The 25,763-nt window shown below is 50.6% G+C and overlaps 4 protein-coding genes across 18 annotated transcripts in view; 3 read left to right on the top strand and 1 right to left on the bottom strand.

Moving 5' to 3' along the window:
- Window positions 1–727: 727 nt before the first annotated feature.
- On the top strand, window positions 728–11,422 carry KIFC1 (kinesin family member C1). 4 transcript variants are annotated; one of them, XM_037134458.2, is made up of 12 exons: window positions 795–883; window positions 3,463–3,559; window positions 4,314–4,451; window positions 4,616–4,715; window positions 5,218–5,271; window positions 5,393–5,443; window positions 5,646–6,046; window positions 6,636–7,415; window positions 8,063–8,353; window positions 8,442–8,515; window positions 8,647–8,722; window positions 11,036–11,290. In XM_037134458.2, the coding sequence occupies exons 3-12, from the start codon at window positions 4,425–4,427 to the stop codon at window positions 11,078–11,080; spliced, it is 1,899 nt and encodes a 632-aa protein (XP_036990353.2). In that variant the 5' UTR covers window positions 795–883; window positions 3,463–3,559; window positions 4,314–4,424; the 3' UTR covers window positions 11,081–11,290. The 4 variants fall into 4 exon arrangements, with proteins under 4 accessions (XP_036990355.2, XP_053526651.1, XP_036990353.2 ...); XM_037134459.2 differs by having other exon boundaries at window positions 4,311–4,451; XM_037134460.2 differs by lacking the exon at window positions 3,463–3,559 and having other exon boundaries at window positions 728–883; window positions 4,311–4,451; window positions 11,036–11,421.
- A 552-nt stretch (window positions 11,423–11,974) lies between these two features.
- On the top strand, window positions 11,975–17,381 carry PHF1 (PHD finger protein 1). 2 transcript variants are annotated; one of them, XM_037134415.2, is made up of 15 exons: window positions 11,975–12,427; window positions 13,162–13,336; window positions 13,429–13,510; window positions 13,638–13,733; window positions 14,155–14,255; window positions 14,355–14,503; window positions 14,678–14,773; window positions 14,982–15,050; window positions 15,180–15,303; window positions 15,410–15,477; window positions 15,645–15,749; window positions 15,875–16,058; window positions 16,147–16,241; window positions 16,513–16,590; window positions 16,745–17,381. In XM_037134415.2, exons 2-15 carry the CDS (start codon window positions 13,178–13,180, stop codon window positions 17,031–17,033), a joined length of 1,695 nt encoding a protein of 564 aa, XP_036990310.1. In that variant the 5' UTR covers window positions 11,975–12,427; window positions 13,162–13,177; the 3' UTR covers window positions 17,034–17,381. The 2 variants fall into 2 exon arrangements, with proteins under 2 accessions (XP_036990310.1, XP_036990309.1); XM_037134414.2 differs by having other exon boundaries at window positions 11,980–12,427; window positions 16,510–16,590.
- Window positions 17,382–17,481: 100 nt separating this feature from the next.
- On the bottom strand, window positions 17,482–19,021 carry CUTA (cutA divalent cation tolerance homolog). Of its 2 annotated transcripts, none has more exons than XM_037134416.2 (6): window positions 18,953–19,021; window positions 18,358–18,539; window positions 18,160–18,219; window positions 18,007–18,052; window positions 17,833–17,882; window positions 17,482–17,700 (listed from the first exon to the last, which is right to left on the bottom strand). In XM_037134416.2, exons 2-6 carry the CDS (start codon window positions 18,537–18,539, stop codon window positions 17,595–17,597), a joined length of 444 nt encoding a protein of 147 aa, XP_036990311.2. In that variant the 5' UTR covers window positions 18,953–19,021; the 3' UTR covers window positions 17,482–17,594. The 2 variants fall into 2 exon arrangements, with proteins under 2 accessions (XP_036990311.2, XP_036990313.2); XM_037134418.2 differs by lacking the exon at window positions 18,953–19,021 and adding an exon at window positions 18,818–18,946.
- Window positions 19,022–21,164: 2,143 nt separating this feature from the next.
- SYNGAP1 (synaptic Ras GTPase activating protein 1) overlaps window positions 21,165–25,763 on the top strand; it is a 30,731-nt gene continuing 26,132 nt past the window's right edge. For 9 of the 10 annotated variants that reach the window (XR_005080994.2, XR_005080991.2, XR_005080995.2 and 6 more), the window contains exons 1-2: window positions 21,165–21,231; window positions 24,351–24,472. Coding sequence is in view for 6 of the 10 variants with exons in the window: in XM_037134405.2 (XP_036990300.2) it covers window positions 21,165–21,231; window positions 24,351–24,472 (189 nt within the window). In the remaining 4 variants the exon portion in view is untranslated. The remainder of the gene's footprint in view (window positions 21,232–24,350; window positions 24,473–25,763) is intronic. The other variant, XM_037134411.2, reaches the window with a different exon arrangement.

The raw sequence follows: 25,763 nt of genomic DNA, 5'->3' as shown, positions 1-25,763 counted from the left end.
AAACGCATAAAACACCCCATAAATGGATACAGTAAAGCTTCTGTGGGTTGGAGGCTCTAAAGGTCCTAAACCGGTTCTCTTATCACCAGTAAATGGCGTCCAGGTACGGAGGTATAGAGGAGTCTGCAGAAAAAGGTCCTCCTTCCTTCCTCGATCCCACACCGACGAGCTTCCTTGGACCGTCAAACTGCACCGAAAGTACCCAAGTTTCCTAAGAAATGTCCAAACAACCTGGAAATGGGTTGGCGCCGCCACCCTCTCATCCGCGTGAGGGCGCCCGTCCCACTCTGCAGGGAGACACCGCGAAAACGCTGCAATCCCTTAAGGGGCACGAGTGCGCTCCCCACTGCAGTAGCTAAGAGGCGCTCGTCCGGACTCCAGCCCCGCAGGGGTCCTAGTTTGCGCACGCGCGATTACTTTCCTCCAGCGTCCCGCCCACAACAACAGTTACGTTCCTGGGCTTTCTCCTACGTTTTCTGAGGTTGCGGGCGGCGGCTGGAGTCGAAAGCCCAGCGTGACCCGGTTTAAGATGTCGCAAATGTGACTAATCCGCTTCCCTTCTGCGCGCCAGCGAAGCTATAACGGGAAGGCGCCAGACCGGCGGGTGTGGTCTCGGGAGGCGGAGGGCGCTGCGATTGGCCCTCAATTGTGGCGACGGCGACGATTGGCCCCTGCGTGCGGAGCGAGGTGAGTGTGGTGGCAGCCGTTGGAATTCAAAAGTGGCGGGTGTGGCGCGGAGTTAGTGGCTGAGGGGCCCTGGAGCGCTCGGGCTCTGCGTCGCGAGAGGAATAGAGAACGCGGGTCCCGGGAGCCGAGGCACCCTGTCCTCTTTCCACTGAACCTCCCTGACACGTGTGGCACGGAGCTGGACATGGAGTCGCAGGTGAGTGGGGTCGGCGGAGATGACTGCGAGCCACGGCGCTCCCCCCCACCCCACCCCGGGTCCCTGGACGCCCTATCCGCCGAGCTCCAGCCTGCCTGGAGAGCGAAGTCTGTGCTCCCCGAGTGAAAGCTGGGTTGGGATGGTTTAGGAGAGAAATTGAACGCAGTGAGTACTATGTAGGCAACACTTTTGAGGCGTTTTGCTGCAGAGAGCAACACAGAATAAAGGGCGACACAGTAGCTGGCAGGGAATGCAGAATCAAGAAACTCTTAGGTTGGGAGAAGTGAATAGCATGTGTTGCATACTAAATGGAATGAACCAGGAGAGAATGAAAAGTTGATGATGTAGAGGATAGAGGAGAGAAGGAAGGATTGCTGAAGTTCGTGAGTAGATGAAAGGGTGGATCTCTTGCGCACGGAGAAGTTGCTTTAGGGGCAGGGAAGTGGGTGTAGGAGGGGTTGGATGAATATCTATTTTTACAGGCTAAGTGCTTATGGTGATGGTGCAAAGTTGGGAGTCATGGTGTCTAGCTTTATAGATGGGAGAAAAATAAATACTGTACTCTTGAAGTTGTCCTGAATAATAAACGAACTTTTGAACACATTTTCTGAGCCCACACAAATTCCATGGTGGTAGGTCTTTTAGTAGATCCACTATGGTAGTATAGAGAGACTGCAAGACATGGGTTATTAAAAAAAAGTTCAGTGTTAGACCTTGGAAAATTTAAAGAAAAAATTGGTTTTCACACTACATTTGATTAAATTAAATTGAAATAACACTTCTGCAGGTGGCAGGAGGAAAATATGTCCCGTCCGTCTCCCCTTCTATTTGTATAGAAGCCATTGGTTTGGATGTATTACAGTTTAATTATTCTTCCACTGATGGACGTCTTTATTCCTTTAAAAATGTATTGAGTCCTACAATGTAGCAGACATTGTACTAGGCTCTCTGGTTACAGAGTTGTGAACAAAACAGATGGGTTCATGTAATGCCCATAATCTAATATAAGGATAGACAGTAAACCAATAAACCAAAGTTTAAGAAGCCAGAGTATCAAGTTGTTTCAGAGTTTTCTCTATAGCAATGCTTTGTGAACATCCTTGATTATATCTATTTGTATCACAGGTTTCCCAAAGTTGAACTTCCCAAACTAGCCTTTTGGATACTCTCAGATCTCTCTGTATTATTTCTTACAACTCATGCGAATTTACAATTATTTTAACATGAAAAGCTTAATTAAAAAACAAAACAAAACACAGCCTTTGATCCTAATTAATGGAACCATGGCAGGTATTTTGGAGTCAGCCTGGATGCCTCCATCTTCCTCACTGCCCGCCCTCCGTCTCCCTTCCCCAAGGCAGTTAGGTCAACACAGAGGTCCCTTTTATCTGAAGTTTTGCTTTTCGTGGTTTCAGTTATTCACAATCAACTGTGGTTTAAAAATATTAAATGGAGAATTCCAGAAATAAACAATTCATAACGTTTTAAATTGCATTTCATTCTGTCCAGCCTGGTACATGGATCACCCCTTTGTCCAGCCTATCCATGCTGTTTATGCCACCTGCCTCTCAATCACTTAGTAGCCGTCTCAGTTATGGAATCAACAGTCAGGGTGTTGTAGTGCTCGTGTTCTAGTAACCCTTATTTTACTCAGTAATGACTCCAAAGCTAATATATTGTTAAAAGTGTTCTGTTTTATTGGTTATGGTCATTAATCTCTAAATTAAACTTTATTATAGTTGTGTAGTTATAGGAAAAACATTTTATATAGGGTTCAGTACTCTGTGAGGTTTTAGGCAGCCACTAGGGATCTTGGAAGATATGCAGATGAGGAGGGAACTACTGCACTTGGTTTGATGTAATCCAGCCCCTTTTTGACCTTCTCTCAGATGGATTTCTACTTAGCCCTTAAACTCTTAGAACAGCCCCTCTCAATTGAGTTCTGTGAGAATTAAGAAAGCTTTAATGCCCTAAGGCATTCCTTTGTATCCAGTGAATTAACTTCTCTTAGGCACCTAGAAGGTTAAGAGCTGTATGTATCTTTGGGAGAACTGAGAAAATAGATTGCAGGGCTTAGGTCTCTTGTGGTGCCCCATTTTGGAAAGGCTGCCTTAGAAAATAAGCTCTGGGAAAGCAGAGACTTTATGTTCATTACTCTCCAGTACCTAGAAGAGCATCTGTTACAGAGCTGTCTTCCAACAAATCTTAATGCAAAAATCTTGTTGAATAAATGAATGAATGATGCAGTCTCTGCTTCTGATACCCCTCATCCTCTACTATATTCATTCTTTACTTTGCTGATAGTTCACTTTTTCAGTACAAATCTAGTCCTATTTTTCTCCTGATTAAAAGTCAACAGGGTCCCTCTTGCCGTCAGTAAACTCTGGAGTCTATCATTGCATACTGACCACTGCAATCTTTTTTCTTCTGCCTTGGTTTTCATCTCCCCACTCTCTATGCAATTCCCTGTGTTCAGCTGAACAGAACAATTTGTCATTTGTTAAATGCACTCTTCCTTGCTTTTTACCTGGAATACTCTTGGCCCAAACCCATCAAACCAACTCTTTCTCATCCTCAAGGCTCCTCGTAAAAAACACTTTTTAGAAGTGTTCTCTGACACTCTCACCATTTAAACTAGATGCCCACCCCATCCTCTGGGATCCTTTTAGGATACTGGTAAGTAAAGGTTTAATCATTTCTTTAAAATGCTTCCCTTCCCCAATGTCCCATGAGCATCTTGAGGGCACAGGCCACAGCTGTTACTCCAGAACTCAGATCATTTCCTGGCACTTAAACAGAACTTAGTACACATTGATTGAATGAGGTAAACTGAAAGGAAGAGAGAGGCTGGCCTTGGAATTAAGCTGCCTCTAGTGAAAATCAGAAGTCGATCTATACATGGTGGTTTCCTGGTGGTGGGGTTGGAGTGAGATGACTAATTGTCCCTATTTGGGTGGGAATGATCTGGTTTTAGCACTGAAATTTTATTTACTTATTTTTAGAGAGAGAGGAAAGGAGGGAGAGAAACATGGATGTGGGAGAGAAATAGCCATTGGCTGCCTCTCGTGTGCCCCCTGCTGGGGACCTGGCCCACAACCCAGGCACATGCCCTGACTAGGAATTGAACCAGAGACCTTTCAGTTTGTGCCCAACTCACTGACAACACCAGTCAGGACTCTTTGTTTCAGTACTGCTGTTAGAGTTAGCTGAAGTCAGACGTCTGTCCAGCTTCTCCCTTAGAGATTGCTCCCACTTTTGTATTGTGTCCCACTTCTCCATGCTTTTTGTTGGCACATAATCTGTGGCACAAGAGGTACAAAGTTAATGCCTGTTGGTACTGTTGAGAATTAGGCTGGGGGGCCACAAAGAGCAGTTCTTTGGACATTTGGGCTCCAGAGTGTTGTCTTAACTGGCTCTCTTTTCCCAGCAGAGGTCCCCCTTGTTGGCAGTAAAGGGGAACATAGAGTTGAAGAGACCCCTGGTCAAGGCCCATTCCCGGCTGCCTCTCCCAGGAAGGAGTTTTAAGAGAGGGCGTGACCAGATGGAGGATGTCTTGGAGCCTGAGAAGGTGAGCTGGGTTTGGATAGCTGTACAGGTACGTGTGTGTGTGTGTGTGTGTGTGTGTGTGTGTGTGTGTGTGAGAGAGAGAGAGAGAGAGAGAGAGAGAGAGAGAGAGACAGTGTATGTAAACCAATCAGGGAGGATAACTACAGACTCCTTGTGTTTCCCTAGAAAAGGACACGAGGCCTGGGCACAGCTTCCAAATTTGCTGCATCCCAACCCAGAGCACAGGTCCGCACCACAGTGCCACAGGCACAAGGCCAGACTGCAGGTGGGTTCTGGAGGTGGGCAGAGATCAGTGCTGTCCAGCTGACTTTTGCTTTTCTTCCAATTTTAGCTTATTTTGAATAGGTAATATGTTTCACTTATTTCAGAATTTCAAAGGCACAAAAGTTGTTATACTTTTGAAAAGTTTCCCTCCTACCTCTGTCCCCCAGCCACCCCGTTTCCCTCCCCAGGGACAACTGTGTGTCCTTTCAGGGATGTTCTGTGCGTAGTCTCAAGCAAGTATGACGTTCCCCAACATTTTTTTTACACAGATGTATTTTTCATATGGTCCTGGCCCCTGCTATTTTTGCTTTTCTTGGTCCAGCTTGTTTCTTGGCATGTTCAATAATTTCTGGTCCTAAGACAGGATATCTTTAGGGGCTAGGGGAAGAGGGAAGTTTTTTTATTTCTAATCCTCAGTAAAAACTCCTCTGCCCCTGGCCTGGCCAGAGTACATGCCATCCTGAGAGTGATGATTCTTTTACCTCCCTCCCATTTCCTGACAGCTCCAAAACTTCCCAAGAAGACAGGACTCCGATGTTCCACAGCTGTTGCCACAGGTAATTAGTCAGTTCTTAAGAGCTGGGCTGAGAAGGGGTGTGAGGTGCGTGTAAAGGGAAAATGGTGGAAGCGGAAGGTCACTGTGCTATAATTCCTGATGTCAATTTCCCAATATTCTAGTGTTGAAGAATCAGAAGCCAGACCCTGCTGCTCCTGCGCAGAAGCCTGGCAGTAGGTGACAAACACAGCTGTTGGGTGAGAGGCTGGGGTAGGGAAGAGAAGGTGGTGAGTACCCAGAAGAATCCATTTGGTCCCTCCCTATCTGGAGGAGAAGAAGATGTAGCATCAGGTGTGGAGGCCCTAAAGGCTAGGAGGGAGGAGAAATAGGGAACCAGGACTCCCTTGACTTTTGTCCTTTCTGTGCCCATCTTAGCAGCAGCTGCTTCTCCCAAGCTTGAAGGGAAGAAACCCAAGAAACGTCCAGCCTGGGACTTAAAGGGTCAGTTATGTGACCGAAACGCAGAGCTGAAGTGCTACCGTGAGAAGGCTCGGACTTTGGACCAGGAGAACCAGCAGCTTCAGGACCAGCTCAGGGAAGCCCAGCAGCAGGCGATGGACCTGGGGGCAGAGCGCAGGACACTAGAAGAGGAGTTGTCCAGGGTACGGGCCCAGGCTGAGCAGGGCCAACGGGAGCTGGGGAACCTGAGTGCTCATGTCCTGGATCTAGAAGAGCGGCTGAGTACACAGGAGAACTTGGTGGAAGAGCTCCAGAAAGAACAATTGGGGTTGCAGGAGGAGCGGAGGGGACTGGCCACCCGGCTAGAGGAGCAGGAGGTAAGGGCCAGCTTCTCACCAAACGTTGCTCTAGGTTTGGGCTTAGAATCCCTGACCTCCTCTGTCCGGCAGCATACCTCTGTCCTCAGCCCTTCTTCTCCCCTCCATTTTTGTTGTTTCCCTAGTCTGTGTCTCCTCTGTTCCTCCTCCATCCCTCTCTGTCTTTCCTGATCGAAAACCCTGGAGCATTCTCTCTCGCTCTTCTCATGTCCATTCAACTCCTTGGTGAGCACCAACTGGATTGAATCACTCATTCAATGGTCTGAAGGGACTCAATTCTCACTCAGGGGATTTTGCATATGCGCTTTCGTCTTTGTGGAATGTTCTTTCTATACTGCATCCTTTCCTTGGTTTACTCCTATACTTTTGGGTGTCAGCCTAGACATTACCTTCCCATGCACCTTCTGGATAGGCCCATTGCCCTCCCTATTCTAATACCATGATTCCTTTTTTCTTAAGTCTTTCTTTAGCAGACTGTGAAGTCCTTGGAGGCATGGACCACCCCCCCTCCCCCCTCCACCTACCCCATCATGACTTGTTCTGATTCTTGGTTTCATCTTGCCCTCTGTGTCTGTTTTGTTCTGGGCAGAGGAGGCTTCAGGCATCAGAAGCAGCTCTGTCAGGCAGCCAAGCAGAGGTGGCATCTCTACGCAAGGAGGCTGCAGCCCAGGTGGCTTTACTAGCTGAGCGGGGAGAACGTCTCCATTGGCTAGAGATGGAGCGCCGACGACTACACAACCAGTTACAGGAGCTCAAAGGCAACATCCGTGTTTTCTGTCGGGTCCGCCCAGTCCTTCCAGGGGAGCCCACTCCACCCCCTGGCTTCCTCCTGTTTCCCTCTGGCCCTGGTGGGTCCTCTGATCCTTCAACCCACCTCAGCCTCTTCCGGTCTGATGAGCGGCGTGGGACCCTGAGTGGGGTGCCAGCTGCCCCCACCCGCTATGACTTCTCCTTTGACCGAGTATTCCCACCAGGGAGTGGACAGGACGAAGTGTTTGAGGAGATTGCCATGCTTGTCCAGTCAGCCCTGGATGGCTACCCCGTATGCATCTTTGCCTATGGCCAGACAGGAAGCGGCAAGACCTTCACAATGGAGGGTGGGCCTGGGGGAGACCCCCAGTTGGAGGGACTAATCCCCAGGGCCCTGCGGCACCTGTTCTCCGTGGCCCAGGAGCTGAGCAGCCAGGGCTGGACCTACAGCTTTGTGGCAAGCTATGTGGAGATCTACAATGAGACTGTTCGAGACCTCCTGGCCACTGGGACTCGGAAGGGACAGGGGGGTGATTGTGAGATTCGCAGGGTAGGGCCAGGGAGCGAGGAGCTTACTGTCACCAATGCCCGCTATGTTCCTGTCTCCTGTGAGAAAGAGGTAAGCACTGATGGCACTGTGACTGGAAAATGGGGAGGAGTGAACAGGGTGATATGAGATGGAGGTGGATAGAGTAGGGAGCAGGAGAATGTTGGAGGATGAAAGGGAGGGGAGAGGTGTGGATCCGTTGCCGCATTCAGTTTGGCCTTGGGAACTATGAGGTAGATCTGCCTTAATAACTGGGGAGTGGGGAGGAGAGAGGCACCTGCTAATGCAGGGCTGTGCCGGCCCCCTGACCACTGCCTCTCAGTGCTTATTTCCTACTACTCTCCTTGCTCACTACACTCTAGCCGTGTTGGCTCCTTGGCTTGTTCCTCAATCTGCCATTCATACTCCTATCTTGTATCAGGGCCTTTGCTTACTACTTCCTTTTGCCTTAATGATCATCTGCTGGAATTGCTTGTTCCCTTAAGATCTGACCCTCCTATCTAAAATTGCAACCCTCATGTCATCCTCACGCTCTATTTCTCTGTTTTATTTTACTCTTTAGTACTCTCAGACATGTTTTGTGTTTTACTTATTTGTCTCTTCACTGGCTACAAAGAAAGCTTCCAGAATGCAGGACTGACTCTTATTCATTGCCATTCCCAACCTTGCTCCATACTGACTTCCTGCCTACCTTTACCGTTGCTCTTCCCCCTCCATAGGTAGAGGCTCTACTCCATCTGGCCCGCCAGAACCGGGCTGTAGCCCGCACAGCCCAGAATGAGCGCTCATCACGCAGCCACAGTGTGTTCCAGCTGCAGATCTCTGGGGACCATGCTGGACGGGGCCTACATTGTGGGGCCCCCCTCAATCTTGTGGACCTGGCTGGGAGCGAACGACTAGACCCTGGCTTAGCCCTTGGTCCTGGAGAGCGGGAACGCCTTCGGGAAACACAGGCCATTAACAGCAGCCTGTCCACACTGGGGCTCGTCATCATGGCTTTGAGCAACAAGGTGGGAATGGGGTTGGGGCAGGTAGGAACTGGGGCTAACTGTGCTGAACCCTGTCCAATCATAATCACTGTCCCCTTCAACTTTGTAGGAGTCCCATGTGCCATACCGGAACAGCAAACTCACCTATCTGCTGCAGAACTCTTTAGGTGGAAGTGCTAAGATGTGAGTGAAAGGAATAGATGGAAGGGATCGTGTGGGAACTATAATGTTGGGGTCAGGGGTGGGCTCAGACCTGGTCCAGGTCCCACCTGGCCACTAATGCTGGAGTTTGGCCCCCTCTCCTCTCTCCACAGGCTCATGTTTGTGAACATTTCCCCCCTAGAAGAGAACGCCTCTGAGTCTCTCAACTCCCTACGCTTTGCCTCCAAGGTGCGGGTACCACCAAGCCCAGGCCCTGTCAGGATGCCCGGGTGACTATGGGTTTTTCCATCTCAACCCCTTCTGTCCTTTAGGCCAAGGGCACATTCATCCAGAAAGGATTTACACTGGCCAGTCATCTGCAGCACAAACCCACCTAGACTGATTTTTAACTATTGGCTTTGGGGATTTTCAATTAAGTTATTAAAAATAGGTAGTTAAAAGGTCAAAATTACATAAAAAGCTATACATTTCTATCTACATTTTCCTCCCCACCTGTCATTTTTTATTTATCACTTTACTAATTCTAATGTTTTCTTTTGTAAATATAAGCAATATGCATGTGCTTATTCTCCTCCTCCTCATATAAAACATCTCTCCGTTTTACATATATGTTATTCTGTACTTTGTTTTGCTTACCAAGGCTGCCTCCGGATCACTGCCCTTTAGCACACAGGAATCATCCAATTGTTTTTACATCTGCCTAGGACTCCACTGTTTAGATGGACCAAAGTTTATTCACCAGTTCCCCCTACTGGACACTTGAATTCCTTCCATCCTTTTTCTGTTACAAACAAGGCCATGTTGACTGACCTTGTGTGTATATAATTTTCTATTTGTTGATTACATCCAAATGTCTAAGGAAGGATTCCTTGAAATGGGATTGCTGGATCAAAAGAGACTTAGAGGTTTTTCACACCATTCCAAATAGTGTGAGTTCAGGCTCCAGACCTCATGAGGGTCAGCTGTGGCCATGGCTGTGCATTCTCTAGGAGACTTAATGCTCCTTCCACTAGAACTAAGTTTCTTTACTGTCTGCCTCTGAAAGGTAATTTTTTTCTCTCTGGTTACTTATTTCCTGAGGCTATAGCCTCATGATGGGTGCTGGCTTTATTCAGGGTCTCTGATCGGGTGTGCACTTCTGCTACACTGGGGCTTGAGCCTTTGTTGTGGAAGTCATCAAGCCACCTTAGCACCCTTACCTGGTGTTCTGCTTTGATCAGGATTTCCCTTGCTATCTGACAACTCAGTTAATATCCAAACAACATGAATTCTTTAGTATCCAGTTTATATTACATTTCACCTGATTGTCTCAGAAATGTCTTTTATACATTAGGCTTGTTCTAATTCGGATCCAAAGCAAGGGCCACCCGGATTATTTAGTTGACATCATCTCTTAAATATCTCTTAATCCATAATAACTCTACTTCCTTTATTTGTTAAAGAAATAGGATCATTTGTCCTATAGAATAATCTGGATATTGCTCCCTCTTCATAATTTTTGTTGACTTGTTTGTTGATTAGATTTGAATCAGGTTTAAGTTTCTTGGCAAGAAAACTTGCCAAGGGTGGTCACTTTTCTGTTGCATCATATCAGGAGGCAACTAAAATCTAGTTTTTCATGTTTAATGATACAAATATTAATCATTGGATTTCGGTGTTGTCAGCCTGATCTATTAAAAAAAACTATCTATCAACTTTTTCACCTGGTGATTTTATCAAGCAGTGATTCTACCCAGGTCTGTTATTTCATTAGGGAGTGTTAAAATTTTGATTTTTCTAATTTTCTATGTTCTACATTTATTAGTCCGGGTTTTATAAAGTACTTTCCCTTTCCATCTATTTGGTTACTCTGAAATTCAGTCCATATGGGAAAGGCAGGATAAGTGCTGAATTCTTGATCAATTTTCAGTATTATAAATTGATACCCTGGCAACTTCCAAAGGTGACCAGTGAGTTTCCATTAGGTGTTATCATTTTACACATGGTTATATATTTGATATATGTCCTTTGCAGTTGTCATTCTGATGCTTAAATTGCTTTATCTTCATCCAGTGGAGCGCTTCATCTTAGTTTTTGTGTCCTTTTGGTCCCCAGTAGTCTGTATTCCAGGTTTATCTTGTACATTTTCTGCCCTAGGCTAGGAATCATGGATTTTCCAAGGAGTCTTGGTTCCTGAATGAGTATCGTTATTGTGCCATTTAGTTGATTAAACATTAGTGGTGGGAGGGCTTTGAGGTTTCTAGTCCATGATATTGCTAGAAGTGAAAGTTTCTTCTGTCTCTGCTTCTGTGCTGGTCTTTGTCCCTACTCAGGCCTTTTCACCTCATGTAGACCTAGTGTGTCTAGGAGAGACTACCTATAGTGTGTCACACTGGGAGAACTAACTATAACCGAGACCAGCGTGAACCTGTCTTCAGAGTCCTTATTTCAGTATTCTCTGAGTACAGCCCTAATATTAGGGGCTGGGAGGTGGTCTTCGGAAACTGAGCATCTTGGTTATTCTGAAAACATTTTTATCTTGTCTGTACCCCCTGCCCACAGGTGAACCAATGTGTTATTGGTACTGCCCAGGCCAACAGGAAATGAAGACCGATCCAGATTCTCTGAGAGTGATGATGGTGGGGCTAAGGGATGCTTTTTGGGGGATGGAGGGTACAATGTGTTATGTGGGCCTAGCAAATAAAAGTGTTTTTTTCCTCTCTTAATAAAGATTTTGTTAGCAGTTGCCCAAGAAAGGAGATATTTTTCATATCTGTGAAGATGGGAACTGTCACTCTACCCAGCATTTACGTGTTTTGCAGAGTTACAGCCTCTTTTCTCCTGACAAGCCGTCCTATGTAGTCTGGGGGCCCTTCAGCTCCCATACCCCTGTCGGCCACCTGTAGGAGGTGTGACCCTTAGCTCTCCCGCTTGCCGCAGACTATCTTAACCCAAGAAAGGCGGCAACCAGAGCCAAAAGACGGGACTCACCCTCCCATTAACTGACGACTCTTTCCTCCCGCCCTTTCCCTGCCTTCCCATTCGAACGGCCTGGGCTGGCCCTGCCCGCTGTCCATTGGCTGGTTTTCTGCGGCGTCACGGCTTCGCTGCGGGCCCTCCTGGTCTGCGCCCCTGCTCGGCAAGCGCAGGGCCGGAATCACGCCTGCTGAGCCCCTCCCGCCAACCGACAAAGGCCACCTCCCCAGAAAGGAGGGGCTCGGTCTTCCTAGGTTCCGCGCGCGGGAGGGGTCACGCGTGCGCAGAAGCACAGAGCTGACTTGCCACCGGGAGGGTGGGGCCGGGGCAAAGGCGGGAGAAGAGGGCGTGGCAGGGGCAAAGGGAATGGTGAATGGAGGGTGGGGTCATGGACTGGGGTGGCAGAGGGATGGGGGGCGGGACTTAAGAGCGACCATGGAGGTTGGGGGCACAGTTAAGAAATGGGGCGGGGACCAGTCCGGAGACCGGCTGCTGGGAGGGGTGAATTCCCTCCTGCCACCAGTGCAGGTCTCCCTTAGGAGGAAGGGGCTTCTGGGATTCCCTTTCCAGCCGGGTCCGACTGTCCGCCCGCCCAACCGCAGCCAGGTTGCCGCTGGCCGGGCACCCTCCTGGCCTGCTGGAGGTGAGGGAAGTGGGGTGAGGTGGTGCCCGCACCGCCCCCAACCCCCCTCCAGCTCCTCCTCTCCAGTCCTCCCCTCCCACCACCCTCCCCCTGAGCCGGTTTGTCCCTCCCCTCTTTTCCCCTCCTTCCCCCGGACGCCTCCTCCTCCTGCTGCCGCTGCTTTGGCTGCTGCGTCATACGCCCCAGAGCCGTCGGGACGAAGGGGTTGGGCCTGGGGACCCCCTGGCCTCTGCCTGCACGCCCCTGACGCTCAGACGTCCTCTCCTGCGCCGGGGTTTTGCCTCGGTGTCCCAAGTCTGCCTCTGCCCGGCTCCCGGCGGCCCCAGCTGTCACTGGTAAGGAAGCGGCAGGAGGTGCTCCTGGGGGGGGGGGGGGCGGTGCGGCTGGGAGCCCGGGGTCAGCGCGCAGAGCGCGGGCGAGAGAGCCTCCCCGCCCTGGCGTCGGGTCGGGCTGGGCCGATTCAAGTCCCGTATTGGACTCTCGGTCAAGGGTAGTAGAGACCGCGACTGGGACACGCCCCCCTCCCGAGGCTCTCAGGGAAGTTATCTAACCCGAGGGCAGGGAGCCCCGAATTTGAGGGTGACCTGATATAACCTGGCACCCGGATGATTGTTCTGAATGAGACACGCGGGCCTGGGGAGGTAGCTGTCTACTCTGGAAAATATTTCCAGAAAAGCTCCCAAAATATGTCTCTGTGTAGCAGAGCACCCTGCGATGATACCTTTAAACAGCAGGAGAAGGTGACAGTAGAAACTGAGTAGTAACATTTGCTTCTGCAACCATCGTTTCTGTTAAAATCTCAAGGCCAGGATATAATACCCCAGGGGAGCTCTGGAAGCTGGGAAGCTAGAGGAGGGTGGTTGTTAAGGAGAGGAGCCCCAGTCACCATAGTTGGAAGAGATGGAGTCAGGAAGCTCAGGAGTGGTTTCCTATTGAGTGGTTTCCTATCCAGGTGTCTCAGGGATTTGGAGACTGGGGCCACAGCTGCTTGAGTCCTTGACAGAAAAATAGGCAAAGAAAATAAGGAGTGTTTTTCAGCTTTCATAACTCGCATTCCACTCCTGGCTAGGCCCCCCCAGGATGCAATGGCACAGCCCCCCCGGCTGAGCCGCTCTGGTGCCCCCCCACTTTGGGATCCAGCTTCTCCTGCTCCCACCTCTGGCCCCAAGCCTCGACTTTGGGAGGGTCAAGATGTTCTGGCCAGATGGACAGATGGGCTGTTATACTTGGGGACCATCAAGAAGGTAAGACCTTTGACCTCTGACCTGTCACCTTCCCCCATTTCCCTTATCTAGTCCTGATTCCCATTTTTACCCTCTGCCCTCACCCATTCCAGGTGGACAGTGCTCGGGAGGTGTGTCTGGTCCAGTTTGAGGATGACTCCCAGTTTCTGGTTCTATGGAAAGACATTAGCCCTGGTGAGACCCCAGAGGCCTGAGAGTGTACATCCCGCGGAAGACAGAAACCTGACTTGGGGGACAGAAAGGGGCTTAAGAACAGACTCCATCCCCCTACCCCCCACCCTAACGCTGTATTCCCTCACAGCTGCCCTCCCTGGGGAGGAACTCCTCTGCTGTGTCTGTCGCTCTGAGACTGTGGTCCCTGGGAACCGGCTGGTCAGCTGTGAGAAGTGTCGCCACGGTGAGAGGGCAGGATACCTGAATGGTCCAGCTTGTCCTGGACATTACAGGCTGCCTCTGACCCTTCCCACTGGTACTGGTCCTTATGCCACCTGGCCAGAGTCCTCAAGCCACTGCTCTGACCAGTCTCCTCAATCCTGTAACCTTAGTTCCTGTTCAACACAGGGAGAGGCAGCCATGGAATGGGGATGTGTGAACTTCACAGGCAGAGGGTGGTTCAAATCCTCTTTCTAAAGCATATGACTTTGGGCAAGTCTCTAAAGTACTAGGAACCTCAGTTCTCTCACTTATAAAATAAGGCTAATAATCTCATCCCCAAATAGTACCACAGTCAAGGATTAAATGAGATAGACTCTTCTCCCAATACCTAGTACACAGGTTTACAATTCAGTAAGTGCTCTACCATCAATATCATTATTCAGCTTATCACCAGGACTGCCATGTTCCAAGGGCCCCAGCCCCTGGAGAGGGAGAGGGCACATCTTGGGTCTGCCGCCAGTGCGTCTTTGCCATCGCCACCAAGGTAAAAGCACCTTCCTATGAGAGTCTCCCACCCACAACCTCTCCCCAAGCCTTTCCTCTACCCACCCTCTGAGGTGGCCTACCTGTTCTATTTCTGCAGAGGGGCGGTGCACTGAAGAAGGGCCCCTATGCCCGGGCCATGCTGGGTATGAAGCTATCTCTGCCATATGGACTGAAGGGGCTGGACTGGGATGCTGGACATCTGAGCAACCGGCAGCAGAGCTACTGTTACTGTGGTGGTCCTGGGGAGTGAGTAATGAGGGGCAGGGGTTAAGGAACAAGTGATGTGGTGTGGTGATGTGGGAAATCCCAGGGAATGCAAGAGAAAGAACAGGGAAGGGTATGGCAGTAGATAATGATCAGGGTTTGGGGCTGTTAAGAGGGCAGGTATCTGGAGGTCACTAGTCCTGTGTGCCCCATCAGGTGGAACCTGAAAATGCTGCAGTGCCGGAGCTGCTTGCAGTGGTTCCATGAGGCTTGCACCCAATGTCTGAGCAAGCCCCTCCTCTATGGAGACAGGTGAGACCAGGGCAGACTCTCCAGGAGCCCAGGGAGCCCTCTTGATCTGTCCCACCCTCTCTCAGTTTCCCCACCTCTGCCTGTGTCATCTGTTCTCTTCCCAGCCCCTGAAGCGTTCATTAGTTCATCCTACCCAGCTTCGTGAGTCTTCGATAGCATGACACCGTTTTCCTGTTTGATGTGTTCTCTCCGTCTTGTTCACACCTAGGTTCTATGAGTTTGAATGCTGTGTGTGTCGGGGGGGGCCTGAGAAGGTCAGGAGACTACAGCTTCGCTGGTGAGCATGACCTCAGTGTAACCCTTCTCTCAACTCCCCATTTTTCACTGTACCTGCCCAACCTCCCACTCTGGACTCCCTCGGCTTTTGTGATGCTTCCACAACCTTGACAACTCAATGCTTCTCCAGGGTGGACGTGGCCCATCTTGTCCTGTATCACCTCAGCGTTTGCTGTAAGAAAAAATACTTTGATTTTGATCGTGAGATCCTCCCCTTCACCTCTGAGAACTGGGACAGTTTGCTCCTTGGGGAGGTAAGGGGTAGTGAAACTTTGGGGGTTATGGTGGAATAAGGAGATGTGAAGAAAAGCGGGGAGGGATCACTGCTTCCTTGACCCTACCTTCCCTCCCCTTCCCCAGCTCTCAGACACCCCGAAGGGAGAACGTTCTTCCAAGCTCCTCTCTGCACTCAATAGCCACAAGGATCGGTAAGTTGAAGAGAGGCTTAGAAAGGTACAGAGATGTGGATATAGAAGGCTGGGAGGGGAGGTGCTGAAATCCATCTGGAAGATCATCTCTGGAAAAGATTGAGTAATGGCAAACGAGAGGCCATTTTCTCCAGTACTGACCTGTATCATTTCTCTCCTCACCCCAGTTTCATTTCAGGGAGGGAGATTAAGAAGAGGAAGTGTTTGTTTGGTCTCCATGTTCGCATCCCTCCTCCTGTGGAGCCCCCTACTGGAGATGGAGCCCCTACCAGGTCACTGGTCCAGGGGGCATGGGGAAATTCTCAGGGTATTAATCTGGGGATAAATATATATGAAGATGGGGAAGTCTTTGGGGTGGTCCGGGAGGGGGCTGGGGGGATAAGGAGGCCTCTTACAGCTTCCCTTCAGGGCAGGGCCCAGGGGGAGGGGTTCCACGTCCCCTGGGGAAGCGCCGGAGGCTGGAGCCAGAGCCCCTGAAGAAGCAGGAGAAGATGGAGGAGCTGGGGCCACCTTCAGCAGTGCACAATCAGTCAGAGCCCCAGGAGCAGAGGGAGCGGGCCTCTCTGCAGAAAGCACTGCAGGTACAGAGACCTGGGGAGTCCCTTGGGGAAAATGCCGATATGGGAAGGAATCAAGGGTTATCTCTCAGTCCTTTGCTCCTACCTCTAGGCTTCAGTGTCTCCACCACCCCCCAGCTCTAACCAGAGTTACCAGGGCAGCAGCGGCTACAACTTCCGGCCCACAGATGCCCGCTGCCTGCCCAGGTCAGTACTCCTACCCACTCCAACTAGATCTGCTCCTTGACAATCTCTCCTCCAGTTATATATAGCCTCTGGACTTTCTCACCCATAATTCTTTTCCCTCTACCCCTTGGCTACCCACTTCTTGTCCTAGAGAGACTTCTAGAAACAATGTCTGAACCCCAGTGTCTTGGGGATGGGGATTCCTCAGGGGCAGTGTTAGAGCTGTGCTTGGATAGAATGTCCTGTTCCCCTGCTTCAGGTCCTGACTTCTCTTCCTTCCCAACCCCAGCAGTCCCATCAGGATGTTCGCTTCCTTCCACCCTTCTGCCAACACTGCAGGGACCTCTGGGGATGGTGAACCCCCAGACAGGTGAGGTTTTGCCCCTTTACCTTTGACACCCCTCAGCCTCTGTGTTCTTAAGGTCCTCAGTCTCCAACTATTTCATTTTTCTGATTCATATATCATCTGTTTCTGGTCAGTAATTACCTGTGTGACTGGACTCACAATTGCCTTCTCTCCTCAGGTCACCCCTGGAACTTCACATTGGTTTCCCCACAGACATTCCTAAAAGTGCCCCTCACTTGATGACTGCCTCATCTTCCTCAGTCCCAGCCCCCTCCCCAGGTCTTCCTAGACGCTTAGCAACCTCTTCTCCTCTGTGCCGTAGTTTGTCTCCAGGTACTGGGGGAGGAGCCAGAGGTGGGGTTGGCTATCTGTCCCGAGGGGATCCGGTCAGGGTCCTTGCTCGGAGAGTACGGCCCGACGGTTCTGTGCAGTACCTGGTTGAGTGGGGAGGTGGGGGCATCTTCTGAACAGCCTGCCTCTGCCCACCTCCCCATTCACACACACCGGCACTTTTGTACCCTGACCTCTGACCTCACCTGCAGCTGGGATGTACCTGGGGAGGTAGGGGGTAGTTCTCCCTACCGCCCAGGCGGAATCCAGGTTGGGGAGTGGAGAAGAGGTTCTCTCTTCTCTACTCCCTTCATGATTCCTGAGCTTCCCCCCACCCCCCTTTCCCATTTCCTTTGATGTTATTTTGTTACAGCTTTTAAAATATTTTTAAAAATTATTTAATCCCTGGGGACGGAGACTGAGGAGGGGAGGGATGATAAAGGATCCCGGGTTCTGTATGATTGAAATAAAGATAAACAAATCTAGCAGTTGAGTCATTCTGAAAGATACTAGCACAGGTACTAGAAACACTTCTAATCTTCCCAACCAGATTCACATATGTTGACAAGAAAAGGCAAAGGCAGAAAAAATCAAAGACAGGATTTATTAGCCCAGTCATCCCCTGGAAGTCAGAGCATAGAGGTATATAAGGGGAACATGGCAGGAGCAGGGCTCATCATGGTAGAGGTGAGTTGGAATTAAAAACTTGACTCTGTAACCTGGTGCACCCAATGCAGGTATGGGGAGTTTCCCTGCTCCACAGGCAATGCAATCACCTCAGCCACTTCATAAGGATGCACAGAGCTGCAAAAAAAAAAAAAGAGGGAAGGGTGTCACTCAAAGATGTACTCAAAGAACCCCCCCATCCCCTCAGACTGCCCTGTAAGTCCCATCCCACAGTACCCACCCTCACCCCAGCCATCTCAAAGGTCTCACCGAACAAAATCTGTCAAAGCTGGAACCAGGGAACTTCGCGTTTTAATCATCTAAGGGGGTGGGGGGGACAAACAAGGTTGAATCCCAGGGTGGGGTTGATTTTGTGATCTCTTGAGGGCAAGGGGTCATAGGGAACAGAATTAAAGTTTTTTAGGGTGGGGAAATGATTCTCACCATCAGCACCTCACTGTCTTCTTCAATCTTGCCTTTCCACTCATAGCTGTAAAGGTCAGGGAAAGTATTATGGGAGCAAAGATTTTTTTTACCCAAGGAAAGTTTGCCAGTCAGCCCCTAGAGTTAGGTTAACTGTGAACTCCTGGGACTCACATGGATGTAATCTGAGGGATGAGGTTGACGCAGGCTGCCAGGCGCTTCTCCACCACTGCCCTACAGGTGAAGAGAGCCCCATTTAGAGCACCCCATGACTCGGATTTGTGCACCGCCAGCCCAGAGACGGGTTTCCAAAGCTGGAGCACCCCCAACTCTCCTTTCAAGATCATCCTTTCTCCACGCTGTAGTTCCCACCTAGCTATCTCCTTGGCGACCTTCTCATTGGGGCAGGTGACAAAGGCTGCAGAGACCGAACCAGGAACGTAGCTGGAGTCAGAGGCCGTCGAGGGCTGGGGAGGGGGACTTCCTGAAGCCATTGACAGCAGGGCTCGGGGTAGCAACAAAAGGCAGGAGGCCACAGGGAGCAGCGCCGGCATCTAAAGAAGCCACAGGAGGGCAGGCAGCGAATTTGGTCTCCCCACAAATACCCCAGGCAACAGCTCCCCAGAAATCCTTCGCTTGTACAGACACTTGGCTTTTGCCCTCTAATGCACCCGAAGGAAAAGGTCCCTGAAGCTGAGAGAGAGAGAGAGAGAGACCTTAAAAAAATTAAGGGAAACGCTCAGTTTTTATTCCCTCAGGCCAACCTCCTGGATTTGGGGTACGGGTTGTGGTGGGCGAGGCCTCGAGGTCTGGGGGGGCGCAGGTCACTCACCCCTCCGCCGAGCAGGACTGCCGGAGCCCGCACCCCCCTCATGCAGCCTACGCTGCTACAGGAGCTCTGAACATCAAAGGCCGCAAGCAACGCCGAGAAAAAACCCCAAACCGAAGAAGAGCGGCCTCTTCTTACCTGGGCGGCAGCCACGTGATAAGGAAACAACACACACCACGTGACAGCAGGACTGACACCACGTGACAGCAGGACTGGCACCACGGGAGCCTCTAGAGCCAGCCAATCCCGGCTCCAATGGGGCCCAGTTTGCCCCGCCTTGTGGAGGAGGAGCGAATAGGAGCTGACCAATTGACAAGCGAATCTGCAAGCTTGTACGGAAATGGCACGCCGGTTTCCGTGTGAGCCGAAAAGGGCCAATTGCTCGCTCTGGTCGGTCGCTGCTTCTGCTGCTACAGCTGCTTCTGCTTCTGCCGCTGCCGCGTTCTTGTGTCACGTGAGGAGGTCGGGCCTTGGTTGGCTGCATCACCGTGAGCGACGCGGAGAAGCCAATAGCAAGCCAGCTCCGCAGACAGTGTGATGAAAGAATTGTGATAAGCCGGGCTGTGGGTCCCGCACACTCGATGCGTCAGGTTGTGGAGTGGGGGGTTCATTCTTCATCCCAAGAGTGTGCCTCGTAACAACCCCTACACTGTTCCCGAGACCTGAAGGAGTGGGAGGGTCTGAGAAAGCTGAAGCGCCCCCTGCCCTTTTGGCTAGGACCGACACCTGCCTGAGTTCGGGAACGAACAATGATAATCTCAGAAGCCAACTATTCCTGGGGGCAGTGATTAGGCAGGCGCTGTCGTGGCTAGACCATGGCTGGGTGAGAAAAGGCTCATTCTAAAAGGACAGCGTAAGACCCCATAAATGGATAAAAATGGGGCTACCGGCGCCTTGGCCTTCCTAATTTGAAACGCCAAAACTGGAGACAGATTGGTGAATCCAGAAAAAGAGATGAGGGCTGCAGGCTGGGGATTAGGGAGAGGGCACCAGGAAGTAGTGATGGACCTTTCATCCCGTATCCCCTTCCTGTTTCACTCTTCAGGGCTGGTCTACCTGTCGGCCTTGGGTCTCCGTCCCTTAACTCATCCCCCTAGAAGTCAGGACCTGCCTTACACATCCTGTGACCAAAAAATGGAAAGGGCCAGTAAGACGAGAGAGCGGTGAAAGGACCAAGTAGAGAAAAGGGCTCTTGCCTCTCCGTTTACCCAGTATCCCTCCTCCTCCTTCCAAGGTCTGGGGTCTCGGGTCAGCTGGGTGAGTGTGACTGGGCATTTCCCAGGCTGATATCAGACTTCTCTTATACCTGCCTCTCTGGGGTTAGGGTCTCCCCGAGATTTCTGACTCTGGTTTGAAGTTTGTCGCTGAGACATTTTTGTGTGGTCTTTCAGTGTTGCATTGGTTTCTTTCTCAGGACCCGGTTTCCTTTTGTTTTTCTCTTTTAGGTATTTGTTTTTCAGGGTCTGTGATCACTCTCCAAGGTCTCTCAAAGTCTTTATGAATTTGAGGTCACTGAGTTCTCCATCTCTGAATTAGCTGTCTTTCCTTCTTTCTTCCTCTCTCCCCCTTCTCCTTCCCCGACCCCCAACCCCAAGGTCTGGAGTTTTTTGAGTTACCAGTCTCTGAGTCTGCAGTTTCCTTTCTGTGAGATCTAAGTCGGGGGTCTCTGATGTGAGTCTTGAGTTCTCTAATTCTATGTCTGGGTTCTTTCTGAATATGGGTCTTTTTCTGTTGAGTCCAGGTTTCGGGTCTTGGTCCCTGAAATTACCATTTGAGTCTGTGACTATGAAGGACCTTTTTGAGACTGGTTGTTCAGATTTTGACCCCTCTCTCAAGGAGATCTAGATTGGGGGGGGCGTCGTTTTTTGTTTTTTACTGAGTTTGAGGTCCGTTTCCGTCTAGATTTTGGATTTGTGCCTCAGATTAACCCCCCATCCCCCAACCCATCCCACCGCCCCCGGGGCGTCAAGGTATCTTTCTCTGGGTCTGCATCTTTAGAACTGTCTTTTCTGTCTCTGGGGTTTTCGACTCAGGGGTCTCTGTCTCTCTGGTTCTTACTGGGTAGGGGTGGGGGCTGCAGTCTCTTTCTCCTCCTCCTCCTCCTCCTGCTCTCCTCTCTCGCTCACTCCCCCGCCCCCCTCTTTCTCTCTCCCGGCTGCCGCTGCTGCCGTTGGCTCCTATTCTCCTCCTCCTCCTCCTCTCTCCTCCTCTCTGCTCCACTCCGCTCCTCTCTCCTCCTCTCTCCTCCTCCTCCACCTCCTCCTCCTTCTCCCCCTCTCTCTCCCCCTCTTTCTCTCTTCTCTTTCTCCCCCGTCCCCCGCCCCCTCCCCGCCCCCCCGCCCCAGGCCTGATGAGCAGGTCTCGCGCCTCCATCCACCGGGGGAGCATCCCCGCGATGTCCTATGCCCCCTTCAGAGGTACGTTGGTGAGGGGAGGGGGAGGGCCAGTTGGAGGGGGTAAAGGGGGGAGGGGCAGGGCTGAGGAGGGGGCAGAGCCGAGGCCAGGGAAGAGAGCAGCTGAAATGGAGGGAGACAGGAGGACTGGGAAGACAGGACAGAAGCAGTGAGGGAGAAGGGATTGGAGGCCACAGCACAGGGGTAGATAGGAACCTGAGGGGCCAGGAAATCGGCCTGAAAGGGGGCTGAGGTGAAAATGGTGAAGGGGAAAGAGAGCGCCAGAAAGGGTGGGAAGATAGGGTTGGTGGGAAAGCGGCAGAAGCAGTTTAGAGATGGGAACTGAAAGATGTGGAAAATATCAAGGAAATAGAAGGGCAGAGTCAGGAGAGGGGCTTTGAGGGGGAAATGAAAACACAGGGGTGCAAAGAGAAGCCAAGAAGATGGGGGTCAGAATATGGTGGCAGGGCTCAAAGAATGGAATGGGGTAGAAAAAGAGAGGAGGATGGAGGGAGAGAATAAGGGGCCAGATGGAGAGGGAGGCTGTGTGTGAGGGGGGAAGGGATGGAGGGTCCAGATGGAGGGAAGAGAAGAGAGGGAATGTGTTGGGGGAGGAGAGACCAGGGGATGGGGAAGGACAAACATGTGTGTTTGTTGGGGGGGGGGGGACGCAATGCAAATAGAATTGAGTGTTGGGAGTAGGGCAGCAGGTTAGACTGCCCAGACATCGACCCTCATTGCGGCTTTGACCAATGTAACCACCCCTGGGGCTCTTCCGTTCCATTCACGTAACCACTTTTACCCCCTCCCCCACCTCCAATCCTTATTTCCATTCCTCTTCCCTCCTCTGGTGTCCATCACTTATATCTTTCCCCCTATATGGTGTCCGTTCCTTATGAGCGTCCCCCTTCTGTCCTTTCCCTATATCAGTCCCTTCTTTGCTGTCCATTCTCTCTCCCTCTCCTTTGTAGTAGCTCCCTTATATCTCTACCACCTCTTCACCCCGTCCTTCTTGACCCCCCTTGTCTTAATATTTCTATTAGGTCTACTTGATTTCCTCTGCCCTGTGTCCAGTTGGGCCCTTCTGGTATATTTCCTTGTCACTAGCAATTTGCCATCATTTCTACCTCTTCTCCTAGATCCATCCCTGTCATGTCCCCCAGCCCATCCTCTATTCCCTACCCCATTCCCCATCTTGTCACCACGAGTCTGTGTCTACACAATTTCCCCTAATACTCCAGCTCGTCACCCATTCCTCTTTTGTCTCCTCTACTTTTTGACTTGTTGGAGATTTGGGGTGAAAAGACACAGGTTTTGATGGTTGGAACAGGGACCACAAGAGACCTCCATCTGAGCCCTGTGTGATTTCCCATCCTTTCCCCTTTTCCAGCTGCGTTCCCCCGTCTCTTCCATCTGCCTCCCAGAATCATCCTCACTTAAGTGCAGACAATACGAATGTTTCCAGAGTTGCTTCTAAGCTAAGTTCCCTGTGTCCTTCCTGCTCCTTGGAAGAAGGTGCCCCTGAAGTCTAAGCTGCCTCCCTGTGGCTGTAGCCTGAACCAGTCCCTCCCATAATGGTTATGTGTATCAAACTAATTTGTCCTCTGGGGGTCTTCAGAGTCTGAGTGCATTGGGCATATTGCCTGCAGTGTCTGCAGCCTCAGAACCTTGGTCATCTCTGTATATAGAGGATATTGCTGATATCGTCCCTGAGATAGTAGTTTCAGTGTTTGGTGTTTTCCAGATATCTATAATCTGGAGACTCATCTCTGACTGACCTGTAGGTTGGGTAAATCTGAAGGACATGTTTGTGGACAGAAAGGGGCTAGATTTTTCAAAACTCTTTTACTTAGGGCATTCAGTTGGAATGAAGCTCAAAGATCAGTTTTTTCCCCCTGCAGTATACCCATGATTAATTATCCTGTAAAGGTGACAGAATTTGCTGTTTCTTCCTCTAAACTGTCTCACACTTTGATGCCTTAAGCCTCTTTTCTCTCACTTTGATATCACAAGTTTGATTTCTCTCTTCCATAGAGCCTGTCCCCTGTGTAGCATTGAGGTTTAAAGAAGAGGCCATATGCACAGCTGGTGGCATGGGAAGGACAGTAGAGCTGGGGAAGGGTGACCCTGGGGGCACCTCTGAGCATGGGCAATCCTTGGTCTACTGTTCTAGTTTTGTCTCCATCCCAAGCTCCAGGCTTTGGAGGCCCCCTTTATGTCACAGGCCTGGATCTTCCATTCTTTCCTCCCCTCTTTCTTCCTCACTGCACCTTGGGGAAGATTCCTATGTCCTTGGAATTGGCTTCCACACTGTCCATGGAGACTAGGTGGGGAGTGAGGGTATTGAATCTTTGATCTCTGAGCATGAAGTGGGGGAAGAGATCAATTCAGTCTCTACTCAAACAAGGACATACTTCCTACCTCCTCACTCCCAGCCCCTTCACAAGACCCATCTACCCTCTACCATCTGAAGAACCCAAAGGATGAGCAGAGTTGCACTAGGAGAAGAGGGAGCAGAGGATAGAGGAGGGGCAGGAGGGGAGGCCCACTCATATCCCTGACTCTGAAGAAGCTAGCTCCCTCACTCTCTTTTCCAGATGTCTAGCTCTCAGAATCTTAGGACCCACTTGTTCCCACACCATCCTCCTTCCCCACAGCAGTATAGCTTTCCTCTTACTCTTGCAGATGGGTCATACCCCTTCCAAGTTCTTGTCTTCTTCAGTTATTTGGATGCCCTCCCTCTTCCCAGATAACCTGCCATCAACCTGTCTGTGTTTTCCTTCCGCCAGTTTTGCTGCCCACCACCTTTTTATTTTTTTGAAGTGGATGGACAGCTTCTTCACCTTTTTCTGCCTCCAAAGGTGCACCTTCTCTGTCATGATATAATTCCTCTCCCTGAGCCACCCTTCCTATTTATTCCCTCAGGTCAACAGGGCTCTGTGGTGTGATTTCTGTCCCTCTTTTTCCCCAGATATAGAGGCTTATTTTCTGTTTTAAAGTTCCCAGGTGCCTCAATCCCATCTGTTACCTCAAGGCAGGAGGGGTCTCCTTCTCCCACTTTGTGGGCTCTCACAATTTTAGGCCTCTGTCTTCCAAATGCATAGAATCTCCCCTTACTGTTTCTGTGTGTCTCTGCTCCCCAGATGTACGGGGACCCCCTATGCACCGAACCCAATACGTCCATTCCCCGTATGATCGTCCTGGTTGGAACCCTCGGTTCTGCATCATCTCGGGGAACCAGCTTCTCATGCTGGATGAGGACGAGGTGAGCAGGGTGGGAAGGCTGAAAAATGACCATTGGGTAGCACGGGAGAATGTAGAGAGAAAGAAGGGGAAAATCCACGGTAGTAAAAGGGCAAGAGACAGAGAAGGGAGACAAAGTGACACTTTCAAGTGGTGGGAGGAGGGTGGACATTGAGATTTGGGTTGGGATGTGGAAAGGGGCAACCATTCTCTCACCTTTGTTAGGGGGTGTTTGAGGGCCGCGTGCAGTATTGGGGAGGAGATGTGGTTCTGAAGATTTGGGGATGCTTCCTGTTTTCACCTGCCTGTATTATGGGATAGATTAGGATGGGAAAAAGAAACTGAAGGGTGAAGAAATGGGGATTGCTTTGGAGGGAATCGCCTTTAAAGTGAGCCTTGGGGACCCCTCCACTTTCCCCACTGAGCAAGACCCATCACTCACCACTTCCAGTCCTTTCTCCATCATGGGGTAGAGTGCAGGGAAGGGGGACTGAGGGACTCAGAGAAAAGGCAGGGGACAGTGGGGTCTTTGGGAAACTGGGAAGGGGCTGGGGGTCCTGGGAGAGATGACAGAGGTCAGTGGATCTTGGCAGGGAGAGTGAAAGACGGGGAAGGTAACTGAGATCAGGGTTTAGGGAGACACTGAGAGGGCTTATCCCAGGGACATCAGGAAGGAATATAAGGGAGGAGATGCCTGGAAACGAGGGGAACTGGAAGCATGGGAAGTTGTCTAAAAGAGTAAGAATATTGAGATAGGGGTAGGGACTAGCCAGAGCGCAAAGTACATGAAATAAACAGAGGGTTTCTGTGGGACATGGTAGTCATGCAGCATGATTAGAGAGCCAGGGGAGTGTAGTTCAGATTTGGGAGCTGGGTCAGCAGTGGAGGGTCCGTGAGAAGAAAAAGGAGATGCCAATATGAAAGGTTGATGCCCAGGGGTATGATTCAGGGAGTAGGGTGATTTGGGGGGGGGGGCACTTTTATTACTATTTTAATTTTTAGAGAGAGGGAAAGGAAGAGAGGGAAACACCGATCGGTCGCCTCTCCGTACATGCCCAGCTGGGGACCGAATAGACAGGCTAGGCATGTGCCCTGACTAGGAATCAAACCAGTCTCATTTTGTTTTACAGGACAATGCCCAACCAAGCCACATTGGTCAAGGCTGGGGGGAGTGACAGGGTAGTCTATGAGACCAGAGAAATAGTAAGATGAGCCCCAAAAGCTGTTAGGACCCTGGCCGGATAGCTTAGTTGGCTGGAGCTATATGCCAAGGTTGTAGGTTTGATGTCTGGTCAGGACACATACAACCAATG

This window comes from Artibeus jamaicensis, unplaced genomic scaffold (assembly GCF_021234435.1).
Source record: "Artibeus jamaicensis isolate MK-2021 breed Jamaican fruit bat unplaced genomic scaffold, CSHL_Jam_final contig_601, whole genome shotgun sequence".
NCBI lineage: Eukaryota > Metazoa > Chordata > Mammalia > Chiroptera > Phyllostomidae > Artibeus > Artibeus jamaicensis.
Note: the sequence above shows the minus strand (reverse complement) of the source record. Positions and strands in the feature narration are given on the sequence as shown.